Genomic DNA, 23,530 nt, shown 5'->3' with positions numbered 1-23,530 from the left:
AATATATAGTTTAAAGGACATGTAAACCCTACACACAAAAAATGAATCAGTGAAATCTTTCAATACCTGCCACACTGGTTGTCCAGAGGTTAATAGTAAGGCAGCAACATTTCCTTAATCACTTATATTTGCTTCTCCTCCTGTAACCCACTCGCCCCCTCCCTTGGGAATTTGCTTTGGCTGTTGGCTTGTGGGCATGCTCAGTTGTTCTTGCTCAGAATACTAAACACACCCCCCAGTCTAGCAGCCAGTGAAGAGATGGCATTGCTGGTTCCCATAGAAACTCAGCTCTAGCTGTCAGCTTCAATTTTTTTCTCCTGAGCTCAGCTTTACCATTACAGTGCTTAAACAAAGCAGAACTTTTATCAGAGACAGTTGTGCCTGTGTGAGCCTGTATTCTTGATGAAATGAATGCTGAATAAGGGTCTCTGTGTGTGTGTGTGTGTGTGTGTGTAGGCTGTTTGCAGATTTAATGGCCACCGGGTGAAAGCTGCTATTTGCTTTAGGAAAATGTAATGGTGCTGGCAAGCGGAGGGGATATATGCAGTACAGATAATACTATTTGGGTGGGGGAGATGTGCCCAACTGATATACATTGTAGGCAAATGTAGGCTTTACATGTCCTTTAAATCTTATCCTGAAACTAACACTGCATAGGATTTAGTAATTAAAGCTTTCTACATTAAATGTTTCTATAGGTATAGGCCCATGAATTAGAGTTGACTTTTCTATCATTGCAGGACTGCTAAGTTATTTCATGTTCTTTACATTTGGTTAAAACATTGTTATTGTCCCTTTCCTCAAGTTAAAAAACTATAATATTAAGGCAAAAATTAAAAAAATTCTTATAGATATTTACACACCAAACTATTACTATATCAAATTCTGTTTGACTAGAACAATGGCTAGAAATCTGTCTGTCTATGGACAGTTATTCTGTTATGATTAATATAAATAAACAAAGCATGTTGATCCATCGCAGCAGGTGACCTAAAAAATGCTAATTTTGTGCTTTGAATAAAACAATAAAAAGCGTTGGGGCTTTTTATGTTTGTAATACTAGCTTTTAGCTTTCTACCAGATGCTGTACGAGCATTCTGTGCAAAGCCTGTTCTAAAGGAATCATTTAAAAATACATTGAAAAAAATGTGCAAGTTAGATTATAAATAGAGTTTATTTTATTTATTTAAAGGGGACTTGTCAACCTAAGAAATAATTCCAAATCCTTTTCTATTTTGTTAACTGAGCAAAATTAACTTTTCTTACACTATATAAATTACTTTAATGTTTGTTTCCTTAAGTGTTGCAGTTCATAATTACGGCTATCGGGAAGGTGCCATTTTGTGGGCACAGTTTTCAAGACAACTTTGATCTACCCCAAAATCTTGTGTATGCACCATAATGGGAACCTTATGCCCATGTCTATGCACAGGATACACAGTTATAGGAGGTGAGGAGGGAGGGGAATGCTGTGTGTGTGACATCTAAGAAGTGCAAAATGGAAGTGAAAGCAACTGCCTGCCCCGCCTCCATGTCTGAGGCATTAAGCCAGGGAAGGCAAGAATGATTGACAGTTGATACTTTGGAATACATTTGTAACAGGAGAAAAAAATAATTTGGATTTTATGTTTAATCCAAAAATTACTTTTAATATTTGTGTTTGAAATAGACAGTAAAATACAGAGGCATCAATACTAGCCACATAATATTGCAGCACCAATTCCTAAGCAATTCCTCACCTGAGGTGAGTATTAAAGGACAATAACAAAACTGTGGTAGATTTATTGAGACATATCTATAGTTATCTCCTCCCTCCTTACAGATTCTATGAAGATGATACTAGCTATGCTTACTGGGTTGTCTTTGCTTGGGTTGCCACTGTGCCTCAGGTTAGCTTGCAATATTCCTTTAACCTTCCATAGTTCTCTTATGGTATAATTACCAAACCCGAAGTGAGAAAGGGCAGCTGCCTAGCAGCCAAGAAGACATGGTCTGACATTGCTTCAGGTGGGCATTTGCAGTGCGCTTTATGCCATAAGGCAAGGGGAGAACCTTTCTTCAGATTTGCTTTACTTGGCTTGGCAAACAGCTTGTTGTTATCTGTTGGATATCATAAATCTGAGTTCATAGTGTTCGCTACAACAAAAGCGAAGGTTATTTGTCTTTTCCTGCCCTGGATGAGTTCTGTGGTGAAAGTTACTGATTATGTACATGGTAATGGGCTTGTGTGCACCCTTGGATACCTGTGATCGATGCGGGTTTCTTCTAGCAGCGAATTTATTTTTCTACATGTTTCCATTGTTATTGTCAAAATTGACCTTGTTGCAGAACTTATGTCCTGGCAGTTTTTTACTCTTTGCAGTTGAAAAGGTGTTCATTTAGACCTTACGATCTTTACTCTCCTTTTATCTTTTTGTAATTATTTAAACGCTGCGGCTAATTTTAATTACAGGTATGAGAATCCATTACAGGAAGACTATTCTCCCCTTGACTCCATTTTAATCAAATAATTCAAAATTTTATAACATATTTCCATTTTCTCTACCGTTTTAAAACAGAAACTACTACTTGATCCCAAAGTTTTTTGATTTGATATCAAGCCCTGTTGAATGCAGTTATTTGCACACTGGCAATTTTTTTGTGGGGGGGGGGGTTGAATGCCCTTTCCAGTGAATTATATATATATATCTCAGACAGTGATTCATCATATATTCCTTTGAAGAAAATCATCATTTTCATTATTATTATCAAACATGAATAGGTACAGTCTTTCAAATATAAAAGCTTTTGGATTCACACAAATTGAATTTTCACATTTAAAGGAATTGCTTCAGCCTACAATATAGTCTTTTAAAGTTCACTAAGTTACTAACATAGTTCTATTCTTTCTTCTTACTATATTGCTTGTTTCTTCCTGCAAAATTATATTTTACTAATTCCCAGCACACTAGGTATTAAGGACTTTTACATTTTCACTATTTCTTTATATAGTGCCAGCAACTTGTGCTTTACATTTCTATATATAACAAACCAATAAGGGTTACAGACTAAATATGGCATCAGAGGGCCTTGCTTGACAAAACTTAGTGATTCTCTATTATTTATTATTTTTTATTGCCTTCCAATCAATTAGGGTATGCTGAATATTTTTGAATATTCTTCACTAGATTAAGTGAATAAATTGGTCATTAGGGAGCATTTAATGGTTTGGTGGGATGGGAAGAGTCTGCTGGGCCACAGCAGGGAGTTCCAATGAAAGGCAGATGCTGAGGGACTGGGATGAAGTCATGAAAGGAGATGATAGGTGAAGGTCTGATATAGATAAATATATCTATAGCGAATATATTTTTTCACATAGGTGGATCTGAATAGATATTCAACTGGAGTTGAATAGATATCAAGAATATTTGCCTTTTTGGGTCATGAAGAAAAAATTTCTGGGAAAAGCCTGAAAGCTTGCAGGATAAAAGTGACGATTTGAGCATGTTACCCTATAGACAACTGGCAGACTTGCCTAGAGGGGTGAAAAGCAGGGAATGGTACTCTCAGCATGAAGTACAAAAATGATTGTCACAACCATGTTTTCATATATCTCTAACCTTGTTGTGCTCTGAGGGGATCTGACCAAGTCAGGACCTCAGAGAAGGTCTTCTTTAGAACCCAACTGTAACATGCAATTTGTTTGTTTTCCATCTCTCTCTTTCTTTTATTAAGTGTGAATATGTTCATTGAGGCCTTAGTTAAAATCATTTTTGAGTTATGCAGTTTTGCACTTGTAAATGTAATAATAATTCCTTTTAGTGCATATGCCGAAAGCACAGTAATGCATGATGTGAAAATGCTGGTCATTATTAACCATTATCTAAAACTGTATTAATTGCTCGATTGTGGTCTGAGTATACTGATTAATGTTGATTGCTAATGACTATGTTTACTGTATGTTTGCTTGTTTTATAAAATTATTTATGGCAAAATATCCATTTGGTGGATTTTTCTTTTCTCTAGGTAGTCGAAAATGTCCTGAAGGTCAATCCTGCTGTTGGTCCACAGATGTTTCAAGCTCTTCTTCCTCCAGTCTTCAGGGGCATTATTGAAGGAGAGGTAGTTTTTTCTTTTCTTCTACAGACAGCATATTCACACTGATTCCCTATTACATTCGCACACAACATACATGTTATGATACTGGCTGGCTTTAAAATACCTTAGGGGGTTCAAGGTAGCTTGTTTTCTACATTAAAACAGGATAAAGGAGAGGAAATAAATGAAATCTGAAAGTGAATACATTAAGGGAGAGATTTGCAGATACTCCATTACATTATATGAAGTGCATAACTGGAGTAGTTTGCCAAATATGCATGTATAAAAAAAGCAATCTGATTCCAGAGATTTCTAGTACTTGGGTCACAGGTGACACAAAGCTGTTTATTTGCTTGTCTCTGCCAGATTGGATGGAGGTGTTATTTTATGAACAATGATGTGTCTTTGGTTTTTATTATAACTGAATGATTTCTTTCCTGCAAGGACTTGCAAAATGATGATCAGAGATTTCGGGTTTACATTTTGGGAATTATATTAGCTATAATTGGTAGGGGCTGTACCCAAATGCCTTCCCGATAGCTGCTCTACACTCACCTCATCCTACCTTTGCTGTCTCTACTACACATTGTAGTTCAGGGAAAAAATACTTGTTAGTGACCTTGGTGTTGTCAGTAAGGAGTAGTTTTGATACTAGATTACTTAATCTGTTGAGAAATGCCCTAATTAACGAAATTGCTTCGTTTGTTAGGTTTATTGAGGTTTATAACTGATATTTAGTCTGTTGAAGTACCTGTATGTTGTTTTATTAGCATAATGAAAGTCTAAATGAAATCAATATGTAGAACCTGGATACTAGGGAAGCAGGAAATCTAGGATACACATCAGGTTATGAAAAAACACAAACACATTTCTCTTGGTTTTTATGAATCCAAAGCAGTTTTGGAGCCAATGTTTATTTATCACAGATCATCACACCTTGTGGGATGTGTGAGACTTGGTCTGGTATTAAGCCAAATCTATAAATTATGGATTGAGGGTGTACCCTTGCTAAAAAAAAATAGAATTATTCATAAAATATAGTTCCCGAATAAGCAATTAGATAAAATAAAAAAGCCAAGCCTGGAAACTATTTACAAGTACTGTGGAAACTAATTTTACCATGACTTAGAGAATCAATCATGAATCAGTCATTCTTTACATTCAGAATACTTTCTGCTTTCATTCATTAAAGGGGAACTCCACCCAAACACAACTTAAGCTTTTTGAAAAGTAAAGATAATTTTAAGCAACTTTACAATATACATTAATTCAAAAAATATGCAGCCTTTTCATGATTTTTTATGTAATAATATGGTTTGGAACATTTACCTAAGCCCCGCCCCCTGCTCTCCTGCTGATCTGACTGACTTTGAAACTCAAATAAAATGTAAAATAGTAGTCAACTGCCCTCAGCCTGCATCCTCCAAATCCTACAATTCCGTGCACATGTAATGTCCATAAGGAAAGGAACATCACAGTGCAATGCAATGTATCAAGTTGTTACAATCTGTAACATGTTTTAGTCCCTCCTCCACTGCCAGGATTTCAAATGATGCAGAAAGAGAAGAATACTTTTGCAGCTGAATTTCAGTATAGAAAAATGGTATTTATTCATACTTTTTTACAGATTACAGTGATAAGTATGTTAGGGGTTTTTGTGTTGCGTGGAGCTCTTTAACATTCCCCTTCATTCCTTTGTCAAACTGTAATATTTATTTTATCCTTTAAGGTCAGTGCTAAGTTGTACATTATCCTTATCTCCACAGAAGTATCCAGTGGTGATGTCCACGTACCTTGGTATCCTGGGACGCGTATTGTTACAGAATCAGTGTTGCTTTTCTTCCCTCCTGTATCAGTTATCACAAGAATATAATTGTGAGGTTAGTGTTAACCTTTTCAGGTATTATATAACTGGTCAGACTTATGTCAATATTAAATTGTTAGTAAGGGTATATGTTTAATATTTTGTTTAAAACTTGATATTATGTTGGTTTCACCACTGCAAACCTCTCTCAGCTCCTGGCATCCGAACAAGTTCCCAATAACAGCCCAGGGTCAGCAGCTATCAGAGGAATAAGTAACGTGTCAGACAGAACATCTGTCACTTCAGCTGAGCTAGTAAATGCCACGCTCACACATAGTGCGCTTTATAGCTTAATTTCCTAGCTTGTAATGAACAGGTTGTTAGTAGGTCTTTGCCTGGGAGCACTGCCATTAAATTCTATTATAACCACTGTTTCTTCACTATAAAGTGCCAATTGTGATGGGAAAAGATTAATTTGAGTAGTGCCTGTGGAGCTGCCCATGTCTAGCTAAGGACTGGGACATGACCAGCTCCAAGGTTATGGTGAGAAGTTTTGATTTTCTTTGTCTAAAACAAAGCTTTATATAAATGCAGATTGGTATAGAATTGTGTTCTTTTACTCACTTTCTCAGCCACAATATATCCAGACTGGGTAAAACATATGTCCCATTAACTCGAAATATTGTGCACAATTGAACAGTGTGCTGGAATTTTATAAATATAATAATGATAACAATAACAAGTAAGGCATACATTGGCATATGGTTATTATGGAACCCTTCTCTACACTGATAGACCCCAACAAGGTGTAAAGTTAATCTATAGTTGTATCTTATAGGGTTTACCTAAATATGTGAAATCACTGAAAGCCCAATATATGAATGAACCTCTACAAGAGTAAAACTGGTCTGTAGTCTAGGAAATTGGAATGTTTAAAGCAAGACAAAGCTTCCTTCCCAGGATTATTTCTTATCATAAAGGTCTTCTTTTGATGTACAGATGGTGCCCCCAAGGCACACCATGCACTGGCCAACATGATAAACCCACAGGCACACCATGCACTGGCCAACATGATAAACCCACAGGCACACCATGCACTGGCCAACATGATAAACCCACAGGCACACCATGCACTGGCCAACATGATACACCCACAGGTACACCATGCACTGGCCAACATGATACACCCACAGGCACACCATGCACTGGCCAACATGATACACCCACAGGCACACCATGCACTGGCCAACATGATAAACCCACAGGCACACCATGCACTGGCCAACATGATACACCACAGGCACACCATGCACTGGCCAACATTATAAACACACAGGCACACCATGCACTGGCCAACATGATACACCCACAGGCACACCATGCATTGGCCAACATGATACACCCACAGGCACACCATGCACTGGCCGACATGATAAACCCACAGGCACACCATGCACTGGCCAACATGATAAACCCACAGGCACACCATGCACTGGCAGACATGATACACCCACAGGCACACCATGCACTGGCCGACATGATACACCCACAGGCACACCACGCACTGGCCAACATGATACACCCACAGGCACACCATGCACTGGCCAACATGATACACCCACAGGCACACCATGCACTGGCCAACATGATAAACCCACAGGCACACCATGCACTGGCCAACATGATACACCACAGGCACACCATGCACTGGCCAACATTATCAACCCACAGGCACACCATGCACTGGCCAACATGATACACCCACAGGCACACCATGCATTGGCCAACATGATACACCCACAGGCACACCATGCACTGGCCGACATGATAAACCCACAGGCACACCATGCACTGGCCAACATGATAAACCCACAGGCACACCATGCACTGGCAGACATGATACACCCACAGGCACACCATGCACTGGCCGACATGATACACCCACAGGCACACCATGCACTGGCCAACATGATACACCCACAGGCACACCATGCACTGGCCAACATGATACACCCACAGGCACACCATGCACTGGCCAACATGATACACCCACAGGCACACCATGCACTGGCCAACATGATACACCCACAGGCACACCATGCACTGGCCAACATGATACACCCACAGGCACACCATGCACTGGCCAACATGATAAACCCACAGGCACACCATGCACTGGCCAACATGATACACCACAGGCACACCATGCACTGGCCAACATGATAAACCCACAGGCACACCATGCACTGGCCAACATGATACACCCACAGGCACACCATGCACTGGCCGACATGATACACCCACAGGCACACCACGCACTGGCCGACATGATACACCCACAGGCACACCATGCACTGGCCAACATGATACACCCACAGGCACACCATGCACTGGCCAACATGATACACCCACAGGCACACCATGCACTGGCCGACATGATAAACCCACAGGCACACCATGCACTGGCCAACTTGATACCTCAAGATTTCAGTACATTCAAGGTTAATTAAAGGTGCTTAGATAACTAATTACCATACTGAAGTTAATTTTTTGGTGTACTTCCTCTATAATTACAAGTATTGACAAACTACTCAAAGCGTCTTCTGATAACCAATGATCTATAACAATATTTGTCTGTGTTTTGCAGTTTCTATAGCATTCCTGTAACATTGAAAAGTGGAAATGCAATGTTTCTGTTTTTTTCTGTGCAGCCTGACCAAATTCTTGGAAACCTAATTGAAATGTGGGTGGATCGAATGGATAACATAACTCAGCCTGAAAGAAGAAAGCTTTCTGCACTAGCTTTACTGTCCTTGCTGCCTTCAGCTAACAGGTACCTTTTTAATGGATTTTAGTCTTGTAAACTTTGTCAAGCACCTTAGCAACGTCTAGTGTTTGTTTCAATGCAGCGAGCAGCATTTTTTTTTTTAATTTATTTATTTTATAAAAATGCCCTTTACATGCCAGTGTAGAACCCATCTTACAAACAACTACCAGAAAGGATTTATTTTTTCCTAAGAAAATGTAAGCTCTTATATAGTATTTTGGCTGCACATGTCTAGCCATAACCCCATATGTAATAAAAGGCACTAAGTTGCCCAGGAACAGTAACCAGTAAAGTGACCAGTGAATGCTACCTGCTGATTGGTTGCTATGGGTTGCTGCCCCTGTGCAAACCTAGTGCCTTTTATTAAATAACCCAATAGGCTTTTCTGTCAAGGTGGCAGTCTTAAAACATATCATATCATAATGTATTCCCTTGCACTTTTATGACTTCCACTAATAAAATGGATACAAGTTGCTTTTCACTGGTGGTTATTGTTTGTTTATGGTTCTCTTCCAAGAGAGAACTTTTCCTCCGTGCTGCTTAAAATTATGTCAGATCTCAGCAGCCGTCAGTAGTTAGTGATTTATACAAGTTTTATTCTGCTTCCAACCTTGCTTCCATAGGCTTCTGTTTGTTATTTTGGCCTTAAGCAACAGGAAATATTTTGTAGAGAAGTTCAGTTTGAAAAATGTTTCAGTTGACGTGTGAAAATGTTTATTGTTGCTGTTTATGCTTAAGGCAATGACACACAGGGAGATTTGCCTTGCCCTTAACTAACATTGTAATCGCTACAAGTAAATGATATGATTACTTGCGGCTTTACACTTAATTGCAGGGAAATGCCTGCTTTCAAATTTTCCCTCAATTAAGTTGCATCAGTACAAGTGTAAGTAAGTAATGTCATTTTCTTGCGACTATTTCAGTGTTAGGCAAGGGCAATGTTTTTTTGGGGAGATTTGTCACCTGCCTTAGTGAGTTTTGTGCCTTATTTTACCGTAGGTGCTTTTTATATTGCTAATATCAGCCGCAAAATGCCAGAATATGTGTTTTAAAACATAAGAGCCGATACGCCTGGACAAATCTAGATATAGTACAACAAATAAATATCCCCTGGATTGCTGGCACAGATGGCATATAAATGCAGTGTATTTGGAGATGGTCAATGCCAAAATCATTGCTGACATCATTAAAAAATGTTAAGTGGTGGTATTATGAGATTCCTTCAATACTATTTATTGCCCCTTGATTAGGTCCCCATATTCATTAAATGCATTTTGTTGTGAGTCTTTGCCAGTATATGCATACAATACTCACAAATGAATGGATACAAATTGTACATAGCTCATATTTGCCACGGGCGTTTTTGTGGTGCGTTATAATTTCATAATAACACAACGCTGTTTTTGATTTAGACCAGGTCTCACAGGTGACTAAAATACCCAGTGGGGTCCTATCAATACATCAATTAAAAAATATGCAGCCTTTTCATGAATAATAAGGTTTGGCATAGTTCCCTAAGCCCCGCCCCATGTTCCCCTGCTTATCTGGCTGACTACTTTGAGACTCATATAAAATGTAACAGTAGTCGCCTGCCCTCAGCCTGCCTCCAGCCTGCATCCTCCCAATCCCACAATTCCCTGCACATGTGATGTCAATAAGGAAAGGAACATCACAGTGAAATGCATTGTGCCTTATGTAGTTCCTGCATGCTGTCTGTAAGCTGTGGAGAAGTTGTTACAATTTGTAACATCAATGTTTTAGTCCCTCCTCCCCTGCCAGGTTTTCAAATTTTTTGCAGAAACAGAAGAACTGTTTTGCAGCTGGATTTCAAAATAAAAAATTTTTTGAAGGCACAGATTACAGTGATAGGTATATTAGGGGTTTTTCTGTTGTGTTGGGCTCTTTCTGGCAGGGCTTTTCTGGCCCCATGTTTATGAAGGTTGAATAAGACTTATGCCACACGTGGTGGATTCTCGGTCTGTGGATAAACGCAGGCTGAGAATCATAAAAAAGAAAAAAAATTGAAACATTAAATAATTAGAAAAGGGTTTGTTTTGCCACCAATATGGGTTTCTGCTGTTTAGTTACCATTAAGTACAAGGTACCGTGTTATTACAGAGAAAAAGGAAATCATTTTGAAAAATTATGAATAAGCAGTAGTAATTTTGACTACAGTTATAGTAGCTCTAAATTCTACGTCAGGTGTTTACAATTAGTAATCCATCTGCTCCCTGGGTATTTAAGAGAAGTTAATGGCGCAAATAACATAGTTATCCTACTTTAAATGATTACAGTTAGCACACTGGCTCCGTAGGCCACTATCAGTCGCAACCATATTTCCTGATTTTCAGACTCATTTTCTTTACATATCAAATATTAATTAGTACTTCTGACATGTTAAGAAGGTGCTCATATTGGAAACACACAAGAGGTATTTTTTTTCCTCGGCACAGTATATAGTTTTCTCTGTATCTATTAATTTTATTCAGTCTGCCATCCAACAAAGAATGGTAGACATACCATTGTGCTATTAATCACAAATTGACCTTCTTTAATTAGACTGTGAGTGTAGAACACAAAGTTGGAGAACTGCTCTGTGCCATTTGCAGCCTACATCTAACTTACCAAACTTTTACTGGACACTCAGCAACATGCCCGGGTCCCTGTAACTATTAGCCCAATGAAATATTCCCTGAGCCAGATGTGTAACCAGATGTGCACAGCTGTATGCTAAGAAATAGGCATATGCCTCCTAATACAGGTATGGGACCTGTTATCCAGAATGTTTGAGACCTGGGGTTTCCAGATAAGGGATATTTATGTGATTTTGATTACCATGCCTTAAGTCTACTAGAAAATCATTTAAACATTAAATAAACCCAATAGGATTGGTTTGCCCCCAATAAGGGGTAATTATATCTTAGTTGGGATCAAGTGCAGGTACTGTTTTATTATTACAGAGAAAAGGGAATCATTTAACCATTAAATAAACCCAATAGGGCTGTTCTGCCCCCAATAAGGGGTAATTATATCTTAGTTGGGATCAAATACAAGGTACTGTTTTATTATTACAGAGAATAAGGAAACATTTTTTAAATGTTTAAATTATTTGAATCATTGGAAAGTCAGTAATTCAGTGCATTCTGGATAACGGGTTTCCAGATAACAGATTCTGTACCTATAGTATAGTATAGGCGGTGAGCAAAGACACACTCATGCACTCACCCCCAAACAGCATGCTGGAAAACAAGATAGTTGATAAATCCTATAGATTTTTCTATGAAAGACCTAGGCAGTGTATGCAGAAGTGTAAATCTTGAATATTATACAGAAAATAATGTATCCCCTGCTATCATTTATAAGGCTGTTAGGAGTCACAGGGGAGTATAATAGTCATATAAAAGCCAAGGGGTAAATGGTCCATTATATTCTGAGAAAAATTCGTTTGTGACAAAATATTACAAGGTAAAACAAAATGACTCTCCTGGGACAAGATGACATTATATTATCCACAATATCTGCATTATTATGCACATCCCTTTTCATATTCCTTTTATCCCAGGCTCATCCCTTCTCCTCTTGCTCTGAGTTTGGGGGGCCAGGGCACATGCTTTCTGCTCCAGCAGCAGCAAAATGTAAAAGTATTTCATGTTATTTATCTACATCATGCTAAAGTTAATTTAATGGTGAATGACCCCCGGTATTCTGCAGGCACAGATGATTTGAGCCGCACTATTCCCCAGTGCAGACCGTACATTGGCGATAGCCACAGAATCTCAGGCACTGCCCGTGATTAAAGCAAAGGATGTGGCACGGAGTTCATATGTTTTCAACAGGTGCTGGGAACATTGCAACAAAGTGTTTCTCTCTGAAATATGGTCTTTTTCAAAGCATCTGGTAGAAAAAAATAACAGTATTGATCAAAAAAGTTCAAAAGAAAATTGTGTCAATAGGAGTCGTTTATCTTCCATTGTATCTAATTTCAAGCAATTTGTAATAATTATAGGTTTGGCTTATTATGCCCCCACTTTAAACCACTGCTGCATATTTACTCTTTGTGTTTCCAGAACAATTCAGGCGCAGATCAATCTGTTTATTGTTGTGAAGTTGCTGCATAGATCCGGCTCTGCATTAATTTCGTTGGATGACTACTCTGGCCTAGTTAATATTCATGGGCAGAATTATATTAGCTTTAATCTAATATAGGCTGGCGGGGGCACAGCAGATACAGGTGGCTGGGACAGATTCAGATTGATGTGGCTATTGCACAGAGGAAAGCTGCACCTGGACACCATATACGGGCTCTTTTACCAAATTCTGTAAGTGCTGTGTATGGCTGTGTAGATGTAAAACACATGCAAACAATTGCATTTTTCTTTAGCAGAAGGTTTAATATTTACAATATACATTCAAGTAGTTTTGTATTTGTTAAAGAACAAATGTTCTAATTTGGTTCCACTAAATAAATCCATAGCTTCATTATCTTTTAGATTGGAAGCTCAAATGAGCAGGACCCTCCTTAGCTCTTGTATCGGTCAGTATGTGTTTGTAGCCTGTATATTGGATGTATAATCCTTTCATCTGAAGAATATGTTGTGGCTTTATAAATGCTTGTTCATTACCAATATTTAACAGGGGTCACCTTAACATGGGTTGTTTGCTGGCAATACAGAAAACAAAGACAGTGCTGGTAGACAGACATTTTTAGTAATTTTCTGGGCAAAGCACAATACTTTTGAAGCCTGCATGGATTGAAGTGGCAACTTAATGTTTTCATACGAATATGAAAGCTCACAAGTTTGCCATAAGTTCATGTTGGCTAGGGGCTTCCTTAACAAACAGTACTCGGATTTTCCATCCTTGCTACTTGTGCTTACATTAGGCTTATTTACATCTGATAAGGTAGGGTATAAAGTGCAAAAACGTACCCTATTCCCAATTCACCTCCATCCATATAGGTTCTGGTTATAGCTCAACCACTTGCATGTGCCGTATTTACTTTCTCACAAGAGTTGGCGTTGTGTTTGGAGCCATTTAGTGTTGGTGGCTCCTGCATATTTGGCTGCTGTTATTCTTCCACTGGGTCCCTCCAGCCAATATCTAGCTAAAATTGGCTAGATATTGAGCAGGCAGGTTTAAGGATCGCAATAGCTCACTGAATGTATGGCAAGCTATGGCCAGTACCAATTAAAGGAGAAATAAACCCTAAAAATTAACAAGGGGCCATTATATTTAAGGGTGCCTTTGTATTGTTCTGATCATTTTGACTCCTCTTCCCTTCTTCCAATTCACCATATTAGGTGGATATCTTTTGGGATCAGTGGGCCGCAATACACTTACTAAAAATCATACGAATCGATCAGTGCTTATATGGAGTAGTGACACAATGAAGATATTCAAGATTATATATAGAAATATAGCATTAGACCTGTGCTATAACTAAAGGACATTAGTCCAGTCAAATATATTTATCCATGGGCAGTAACCTATAACAACCAAGAAGTTACAAGTTTTTTTTAAGCCAGCTGCAGATAGAACAATGAAATAAACAATTTGATTTGTAGCCATGGGTTACTGCCTATGAGCAAATTTGCCCAGTGTTGATAAATGACCCCTAGAGTCCAACCTAGGACACAGCAGTACAGCTCATAATGCTCAGTTTGAGATGAAACTCTTTAGTTATAGGGAGTGGGTATAGAATAAGAACAGAAATATGCAGTTAGTCCTTGCTATTTTTTTAAGTAGCAACATTACTATATCCCCTCAGTATCATTTGCCAGTAGTCTGACTGCCCAGGGGTACAAACATTATAGGCAAACAGGATAATAATGGGAACCTATGGCATACTGGGCACTCGCACAGGTAATCGTAGCTATCAATATCTCCCACTAGAAGAAAACTACAATTAAAATAATGTTTCACTCCGTGCAACAGAACAAAATCCATATTTATCACTTATATGCCCTTTGTACATCCTCATCTATTAAGACTGGAAATAATTGCCTTTGGCTGGTAATAAGTTTGTGGCCGCTGATGCACTGCCTGATGCTGGGGCACATGACTGTCCAGCTGGATTTCACTTTCCGTATTTTGTATCCATCAGCATCGTGTCAAGGGGACATTGAGTGGGACTCCAATGGCACAGGCCCCATGGGGATCAGTGTGCAGCAGAAATTAAATCCTGAGGTCTGTTGTTTTGTTCAGAGTGTTTCAATTTTCTTTGGGAAACTGTGCCATCTAGATGTACCCCATCTGTCACTTACATAAACAACGCATCCATGTTTTGTTTATTTCAATTACCTGACTTCATTTTGTACAAGGAGCGAAGCTGCGATGTGAATATGAAAAGTATCTGGCTCATGTACATATTGCTGTCAATATGGGACATATTATTTCTTGCGTGCTGGGCATTGGTATAGGCAGTAGCCACCCATGGTGGGCTTGAGCAACTTCTCTAACCCCTATTATTACCATATGACAAGCAATTTACAGGGTCCTGTGTGGTTGTGATAGTTATATTGGCTATTGTGCTGGGAACATGAGCAAATGGGCTTTAGTTATCTGGCAGCTTGCATGCTATTTCCCACTAAATAAATGGCCTGTGGCAACTTAGTTTTACATTAGGGCACAATGTCCCACACAGTGTGCGAAAAAAGGCCACAATCTGCTTTTTTTTTTGCACTTTACCTACTGCATGGGACATTGTGCCGATAGCCGCAGGCCTGTGCTCCATTTGCTGTGTTAGGCCACACTTTATAAGTAAGGGCCGGATTGCACCTCCTGACGTTGCACTTTGCATTGAGAGACAGCTTTTTTATCTGGCACTGTGTGCAAAGAGCAGCAATCCAGGGGGCGCGAGTGCTACTAAATGAGTACTATGGGGCGCTTTGTTGTGCTGCCCACCCAGTAGTCAATAAGCCTTATTGGAACAAGGCTTAGAAACTAACCTAAACATTGAGAAGAAAAGTGTCACAGGATCGTAAGTTTCCCTTTATTTCTGGCAAAGGCATTATCTTTAGCGTAGTACTGTGTCAGAATAAAAGGGTCATTTATTACTCAAGTCTGCTCCTAGAATGGCCAGGGTGGGGTGGCAGTAGTTCCAGGGTTCCCCTGTGTCAGTAGATGCACTTGCACAAGATTTGTCATAGCAGTCCAAAGGATTGAATCGGCAGCTTTTGTTTGCCCGTGTATGGCCACCATGAGGCCCCACATGTTCCAGTAGATGTACTGTAGTGACCAAAAAGCACCTTAAATCATCTAAAATTTCACCTCACCTGCATTTTCTAACTCTAAACAATCCTGTATTGTCCCTAAATGCTGATCTTTTCTAAATGTCTCCCATTTGTTCCCCTATGTGTATATATTCTTTTTCCCTCATAACTTCCTCACATCACTTGAAATTCTCCATTACCCTCACTTGACTTCATTTTTAATGCCCCACAATGTCTCTGGAATTCTGGGGCAAATACTGCATTGTGGCTAAAACCATGTCATTTTATTTTTGTTTTAGTGCCTATACTTGTAATTGAACCTTAAATTACAGGGGAACTGTCCCTTCAGCCTTTTCTTACCTGTTTCTTTTTGTTTCAGTCCTTTTCTCTCTTCATTTCCATATTTGCTAAACTGTTTCCTTAGCTGTAGTGCTACTTGCTAGCAGGGGAAATGTACCAGCACACTCCCTACTCATTGCCCCCCCTGATTTACTACTTCACCGCAATCTGCCTGTTTACTAGATCAGCAAATTAGCCCTTTTACTAGAATATAAATCAGAATGTATTTCATTCTCTGGGTAATAATATCAGTGGATAATGATGAATGGACAATACATTTAAGAAGTAATGAAAAGAGCATAAGTTATAACTCACGAATTGTCGCCTTTTGTAGGATAAGTCAGTGATAATGCAAATAACAGGTCTTTCCTTAAACAACTATCTACTCGCAAGGATAAAACTGCTTCCTGCTGAGTGATTTCCTGTGTCCATAGCAACCATTCTTTTCCCATCAGTCACAGGGAAGAAATGGGAAGCAAAGTATTTCCTGTCCAAATAGTACAATCTAAATATCTCCCGCCTCCCTCTTTTCCATTTGTATTCTGAAATGTTGTGCAGAAAAAAAACAAGATATTTCCTAAAATGAGTGTCACTTTTGGGGTAAGATTTCTTTTGTTCCTTCAGAATATATTGTTATACTAGGTGTCATTTGTGATACATTTCTTTCAGCCGCTATTAATTCAGCTATGAATTCTGTTGCGTAGCCGTCACAGCTACTAAGGCTTTTTCCTCTGATGTTGCCTGTTCTGTCTGTGCTGTAAAGTTCTGGAGAATGTTCTCACTTGTTCTACAGAGTGCTGTTAGTGCATATCTGCTATGAATTGCATTGGGCATGTATATTTATATAGTGCAACTGTCATTTTGGAAAACTGTAAATGTCTTTTTCTTGAGTATTTATATTTAGTGCTGTTTTCTGGGAGAAGCTGCAGTTTGTCATAAAATAAGCAGCAAGGTTGTGCACTATAAGATCCTCTGGTTTGGCGATGTTGCCAAATGAGCGTATCTTTCCCCCAATATGCCCACCTAAGGTGGCCAATATCATTCTGATCAGAACGTCTGTCCCTGCAATGAAGGGGATAGGAGCCATCAGAGCGAGGGCCACGCAAGCCGATGCAGTCCTCGATCTGATGGGAAAATCAAGCCTGCTCGATCAACACCTGCCCAATTTTCGGGCAGATATTGGTAGGGGAGGCCTGTCGGAGGGCCTCATACTTATACTTGGGCAGATAAGCTGCCGAATCGGACTGAAGGACCCAAATTGACAGTTTAAAGGAACAGTAACAAAAAATGAAAGTGTATAAAAGAAATTGTACTGATACCCTGGGTGCAAGTGGTGTGTTTGCATATGAAGCCCTACTATAGTTTATATATCCAAAGCTACTGTGTAGCCATGGGGGCAGCCATTCAAAGGAGAAAAGGCACAGGTTACAGAAGATAACAGATAAAACCCCATTATATTCGTCAGAGTTTATTTGTTATCTGCTATGTAGCCTGTGCCTTTTCTCCTTTTTTCCCCTTTGAATGTCTGTCCCCATGGCTACACAGCAGCTCATTTATATAACTATAGGAGTGTTACTGTAGCAAACACACCAGTTGCACCTGTGCAGGGCAACAGTACATTATATTTTAATTTAATTTACTTTCATTTTTTGATGTTACTGTTCCTTTAAAAATGCCCATGTATGCTCACTTTAACTCACTGGCCAGTATTTCTTTTCACAAGGTCTGATTCCTTGCTATTCAGATAACTATGCATGCGTTAAATGCGACTATTTCTATTTGACTGTTTATTTTGCTTTTTGCTAGCCAGAACAAAAATGACAAGCATCTTTAAGGGGGTGCGTGGTATTGGATCCAAAAGTTCTGCCTGCCTGCAAGTTTTCCTACGTGGCTATATTCTTCTGCTACATCTACAAAATCACACGCACTGCTGCCCTACCGCTTGCCATGTCTGCACAGGAAGACAAGTTAACTGCCGTGGCTCGGGTCTGAGCCAGGTACCGAGGAGTTTCCCCAAAACCACAACTCTTATTTATTTGAGTGGAAATAATATTAGCCACATAAGTGCCGACGACTTTACTGACCTGCAGAAACTTGCTGTACTGTATTTAGATAACGCCAGCGTTTCTTTTATACAACCCAGAGCATTTGGTCAGTTGAAAAAGCTTTACTATTTATATCTAAATGATAATTTTATACAGCTGTTAGATCCAGGAGCATTGGATGGGCTTTCAAACCTTAACTATTTATACCTGCAGAGTAATCAAATGGCTATCCTTCCGCGTGGTTTATTTAGATACCTTAAAGCTCTTCGATATTTAATGCTAAACAGAAACCAGCTTGGGGAACTCATCGGTGACGTATTTGCAGGAATGACCAGCCTCAGCACGCTAAATTTAGCTAACAATAATATCTCCCGCATCTCAGAATCAGCATTCCGTTACCTTGAAAACTTGGAACACCTTTATCTGGATGAAAACCATTTAACGCAGGTGCCCTCACTTGCGCTGAGACATCTAAAAAATCTCAAACGGCTTTCATTATCTAACAACCCTCTTGGATCTATACATAACTTTGCCTTCAGAGGGCTGGACTCTCTGCAGTACTTGTTTTTGGAAAATGCCAATATAGATGCTATTATGGAGTACTCTTTCTGTGGACTGAATAATGTCAAACAGCTTATTTTAAGTAGAAATAAGTTAAATACTCTTGAAGGCAAGATGTTCAACTACCTGAATCATTTGATGTATCTTCAGCTGGACAAAAACAGCATAGCCGCCATTTATGATAACACATTTGAAGAACTTGTGTCCTTGAAAGTTCTTAATTTGGCCTTTAACAACCTGACGTTCCTTCAGCCTAAAGTCCTTCAGCCTTTGATATCATTAACACATTTCCAGGCAACAAATAACCCATGGGACTGTGGTTGCCCTTTATTAGAAATTCGAAATTTCCTCTTGTCATCTTCGTTTTCATTTAGCATTCATTGTCAGAATCCCCCGCAGCTGCAGGGGCGGCCGTTGCATAACCTGAAACGGTCTGAGTTTGACAACTGTCCCACTAAAAACCCATTATTCCAAACAAGTCAGGATGCTGAGTTTTCTACAGCAGCCATGTTGTTCGGATACATGAAAAGCGCAGCACACAACCCTTTTTTTGATATTTCAATGCCAACTGACTTTCCCTATGATGAATTATCAACGGATGGTGTATCTGGAACAACAACCATTCTTCCATCCTTAACTTTGAATACACCTTTAATGTCGGCACCAGTAAATCTGACTCTTGAAGGAAAGAATCTAATACCAACAGACATAGCAGTCAATGTTTCCTTGATACCTTCCACAATATGTCCACAGCAGCTCAACAGCCTGACCCAGTCTTTTCAGATTCTTCTTTCATTTTTCATTTTGTTATGTGCAGTCATTATTTTCCTAATTTTTACTATCATCCGTTTAAAGAAAAAACATGTACCGCCTGAAAATCACGCAGACAGTGCATTGGAGTATTACAGTTGTTACCACTCTGGAAGATACCAACTTACTGACCCTGTAAGCATTGTGCCACAAAGCCCAGATATTGACATCTTAAGACCACTTAAGTCGTCCACTACGGACCATCAGACACAAGTCATTTTGTTTGAACATTCAGCTCTCTAGATGCATTTATTCATCTCCCTCCAACATCAAAAGCAACATAAAAAGCAATGTCTAATAAAATATATTTCTTTTAAAGTGGACATTCGCCTTTTATAAAGCTCTACCAAAGTGACAAAAGAAGTACTTTGCCAAAAAAAGACACAAAATTCTGTGCACGCTGGTCTCTAAATATGTGTGCAAGTGCAAAGGTTAGAGAATCAGCACCCATTTTGGAACAGTGACGGTTCATTCTATGGTATTCTATAGTAATTAAAAGGAGATGGGTCATTCATTTTATCCTTTGTCCCGAGGCAAGATCCCAGATTTAATCCAATTGAGAAAAGATTAAGAAATCATGATATAAGTAGTTAAAAATAGAAGCCTGATTGAATGTATTAGTGAAAGAGTGTTTGAATTTATTACATTTAGGTATAATATTAGATTCCATCTGCCTGTTCAGCTTGTACAGTCGTAGAGATAATTTGTTGCTTGGAAGTGCACTTAATGGCAATGATACCGTTAAATAAATCATTTCACTGTTCATGACACCAAAGTGTTTGAAGACACATGCAAGCGCTGCTTTTCCTACAATGAAAACAACTCTTAAAAGCTGAAGGATTGTCAGCAGTTTGATATTTTTCAGATTGACACATTAAAATTCAATACCCGTGTCAGTTTACCATGTGTTCAACTGCCATAAGCAGTCAAACCCCATTCTGTTCTATGGGGAATGCCGTCCAACATCACTCATGGCTCCCCAGTGAGCATCACATGTGGGTGGAAAGGATTGGGAAAATTGTTAAATTGAATCAAAAAAGATTTTGGCAAATGTGAGAGGGCGATAAGGTTTTACAGAGCAGCAACTGTTGTTCCTAATTGGTAAAAATGTTATAAAATTAAAAAATCAGCAATAAGGTTTCCAAGGTGCTGTTGCGAGGCTCTGTGATTTTATATTGCGCTGCACAGGACTCAGCGACTGTAGGCCCCACGCACTGGTTTCCTTTCATTGGCGCCTGTTCGTTTGGGGATCCATATGTCTGAGCACAATGTTTAGAATCTTCTACTGATGTAAATTATCCCTTATGTGTATTTGTGTTTATATAGTGAATAATGTTCCCCCTACTGTAAAATATAAGTATATTATAAGCACTGCTTATTCCATGACCTGTATAAAAGCACTAGGCCAAGGTCATGGAACGCCATGGTGACTTCTAATATCCTTGTATTTTACAACAGGGGGTACATTATTTATTGTAAGACACAAGTTTCAGTGAGTCATAAGAAAGAAATTACATCACTAATCACCAATTATAACTGATGGCATCACTAAGCACTGTTTATAAGGATATAATTGAAAACATGTTCATGGCTTTTAAGTACTATTTAGATTTAATTGTTTGTATACTGTATATAATTACCTAACTGAAATTTAGATTTAATTGTTAAATTTTTTGACTTTTTCAACCCAAAATGGTCACATGACCATGTAACGTTTGCTGTTTTACATGACCTAATCCATCAATACAAATATTCTTCCTTTTTATTTCTTTTTTTTTTTTTTTTTTACATCACGTTTTAGCTGTGATTTATCTTGGCTCCATAGTTCATTTGCTGTTATGAATAAATATGCTACATTATTGACTCTTGGATTTTGTATATTTTCTTAGGGCTCTAAAAAGATTGATAATACCTAGCTATATACATCTTATTTGTGACTAAAAACATATTAATATTGATCAGCAAAAGCAAATTCATTTTTTTATTTTAATATCAATCCTCACATGCATGATAATAGCCTAGTTTCTCAGCATCAGTGTGTTTGTATATATTATTGCACGAGGATCAAAACGCTCATGTGGTTTTTGCCATATTTCAAACCTGCCCAATTGATATATGGCTGCTATTCTGCCAAATATAGGCCAGACAGGTTCATTGGTGGGCTCCATACATTGGCCAATAAGCTGCCAACTTGGTCTTGAAAGAACCAAGTCAGCAGCTTTTATGATATTTGTAATTCCTAACTTAGTACATACCCCTCAGATTGCAAGGCAGCCTTTTATTCATGTATGGGACCTCCTGATGGCGTGTCAGATTAAAGTCTGCCCTTGTCTTGGGCAGTCATTGGTGTGTTGATGTGGGCCTTGTCTGACGGGTCTCCACAGGGCCTTCAGTATAATCCAATTGTTGGCCATAGAGTCCAACATATGGGTGACTAAATCTGACAGGAACCCACTCTTTTTGACAACCTTGAAAAATGAGCAAATCATGAGGTGCATGGCCAGTGTTTTACTGACGGAAGAACAGTTGATAAAGCAGGATATTTGCTAGCATGAGAATTTTAAATGTTCAGTAAAAAAAATCCCCACTGTCCTTTAGATTTTGATTTATACACCACCACTCTGGTAAAAAGAACATTTTACTGTTCTAATATATGATCTATGCTCAGTGTACAATGCTGCATATCCAGGTCACGGATTTGCTCTCTCGGTTGTTAATCACCTCACGTTATTGTTGATGGAATATTTGTAACTGTAAAAAAAAATGTTTATGTTGTTTTCTGCCTGAGCTAATAAACCTGTAGATCATTGCAAGCTGTAAGTCAGACCATTTCTTTCACTAGAGATCTTACAGTGCACTGAGTTCTTTTCTCTGAGGTTTTTCCCAGAATGTCAAAGCATAAATGTATTCATTCTAACAACAGAAATGATGAAGGCTTTTACATGGAAATACTTTTGGTGACAAAATGTGAATAAATAAATAGCCCTCTGAAGGGAAAAGAAATGCCTCACATAACTTGCCTCATATTGGCTGGCTAGCTTATAGAAGCAGGAGATGGGGTTCTGTACTCTCCCCTTGATACTGACTATAATCAGTCAAACCTGTAACTAGTTGAATAAGACAAGGTTATGTGTGTGAGTTACCCTGCTATCAGGTTCCTGCATTACTGAGTATTGAGCTGGAAAGAGATAGTGAATGGACAGCCTTGAGTTAAGCTAAAGGGCTTTGGGTTTATGAAACAGGTCGGCACAATATAACGGAGGCTTACAACTGTAAAGGAATGTATTCTGTAACTGCCCCTCCTTGCTAGTTGCTATCCCCAAGGCAGGTTGAGAGTTCTTATCTGTACAACTGTGAAATCCCTCTGTTTATATCCAATACCCCCACTTTGTCCTGGTTTTAGAAGTTAAATACGACCACTAACCTCTATAATATTTAGAGGCCATACCTTTTACCCCCTTTTAGATATATCCTAACTCTGAGCTTCTTTACTCTGCTTTGACCTTCTTGTCTTCTTTGCTTCCATAATATATTATTAATTATCACATCTGCAGAAAGCTCAAAACCTCTGAAATTGCATTGGTTTAAATGGATCCTTGTATCTGCTTTAGTGGAACGTACTAACATTGTTTGCAGATCAGATGTTTGCTTCACTCTGCTCTTCCTAAGCAAAGCTCACAGCAAGGAGGTGTAAAAGAAATAAAAATTGCCAAATGAACACATTTGTATGATAGGGAATGTCTTTCCAGATTAAACCGTAAATATAATTTGGCAATATTGTCGGAATATTGCAAACATTCTATGGAGTCTGTTCACTCATAAGAAATAATTTTGAGCAAGTTTATGTTTTTATTCA

At 38.7% G+C, this 23,530-nt stretch overlaps 2 protein-coding genes across 5 annotated transcripts in view; both read left to right on the top strand.

The window, feature by feature from the left end:
- ipo11 (importin 11) overlaps positions 1-23,530 on the top strand; it is a 115,366-nt gene that overhangs the window by 55,974 nt on the left and 35,862 nt on the right. For 2 of the 4 annotated variants that reach the window (NM_001045658.1, XM_031901225.1), the window contains 3 exon segments: positions 4,006-4,101; positions 5,844-5,957; positions 8,593-8,714. In NM_001045658.1, the coding sequence (NP_001039123.1) occupies positions 4,006-4,101; positions 5,844-5,957; positions 8,593-8,714 (332 nt within the window). 4 annotated transcript variants of the gene reach the window in all.
- On the top strand, positions 18,066-21,538 carry lrrc70 (leucine rich repeat containing 70). The gene has a single exon (XM_018090801.2). The coding sequence runs from the start codon at positions 18,076-18,078 to the stop codon at positions 19,915-19,917; it is 1,842 nt and encodes a 613-aa protein (XP_017946290.1). The 5' UTR covers positions 18,066-18,075; the 3' UTR covers positions 19,918-21,538.

The sequence above is a fragment of the Xenopus tropicalis genome, chromosome 1, assembly GCF_000004195.4.
Source record: "Xenopus tropicalis strain Nigerian chromosome 1, UCB_Xtro_10.0, whole genome shotgun sequence".
Lineage (NCBI taxonomy): Eukaryota > Metazoa > Chordata > Amphibia > Anura > Pipidae > Xenopus > Xenopus tropicalis.
This window is presented reverse-complemented; position numbering and strand designations above follow the sequence as displayed.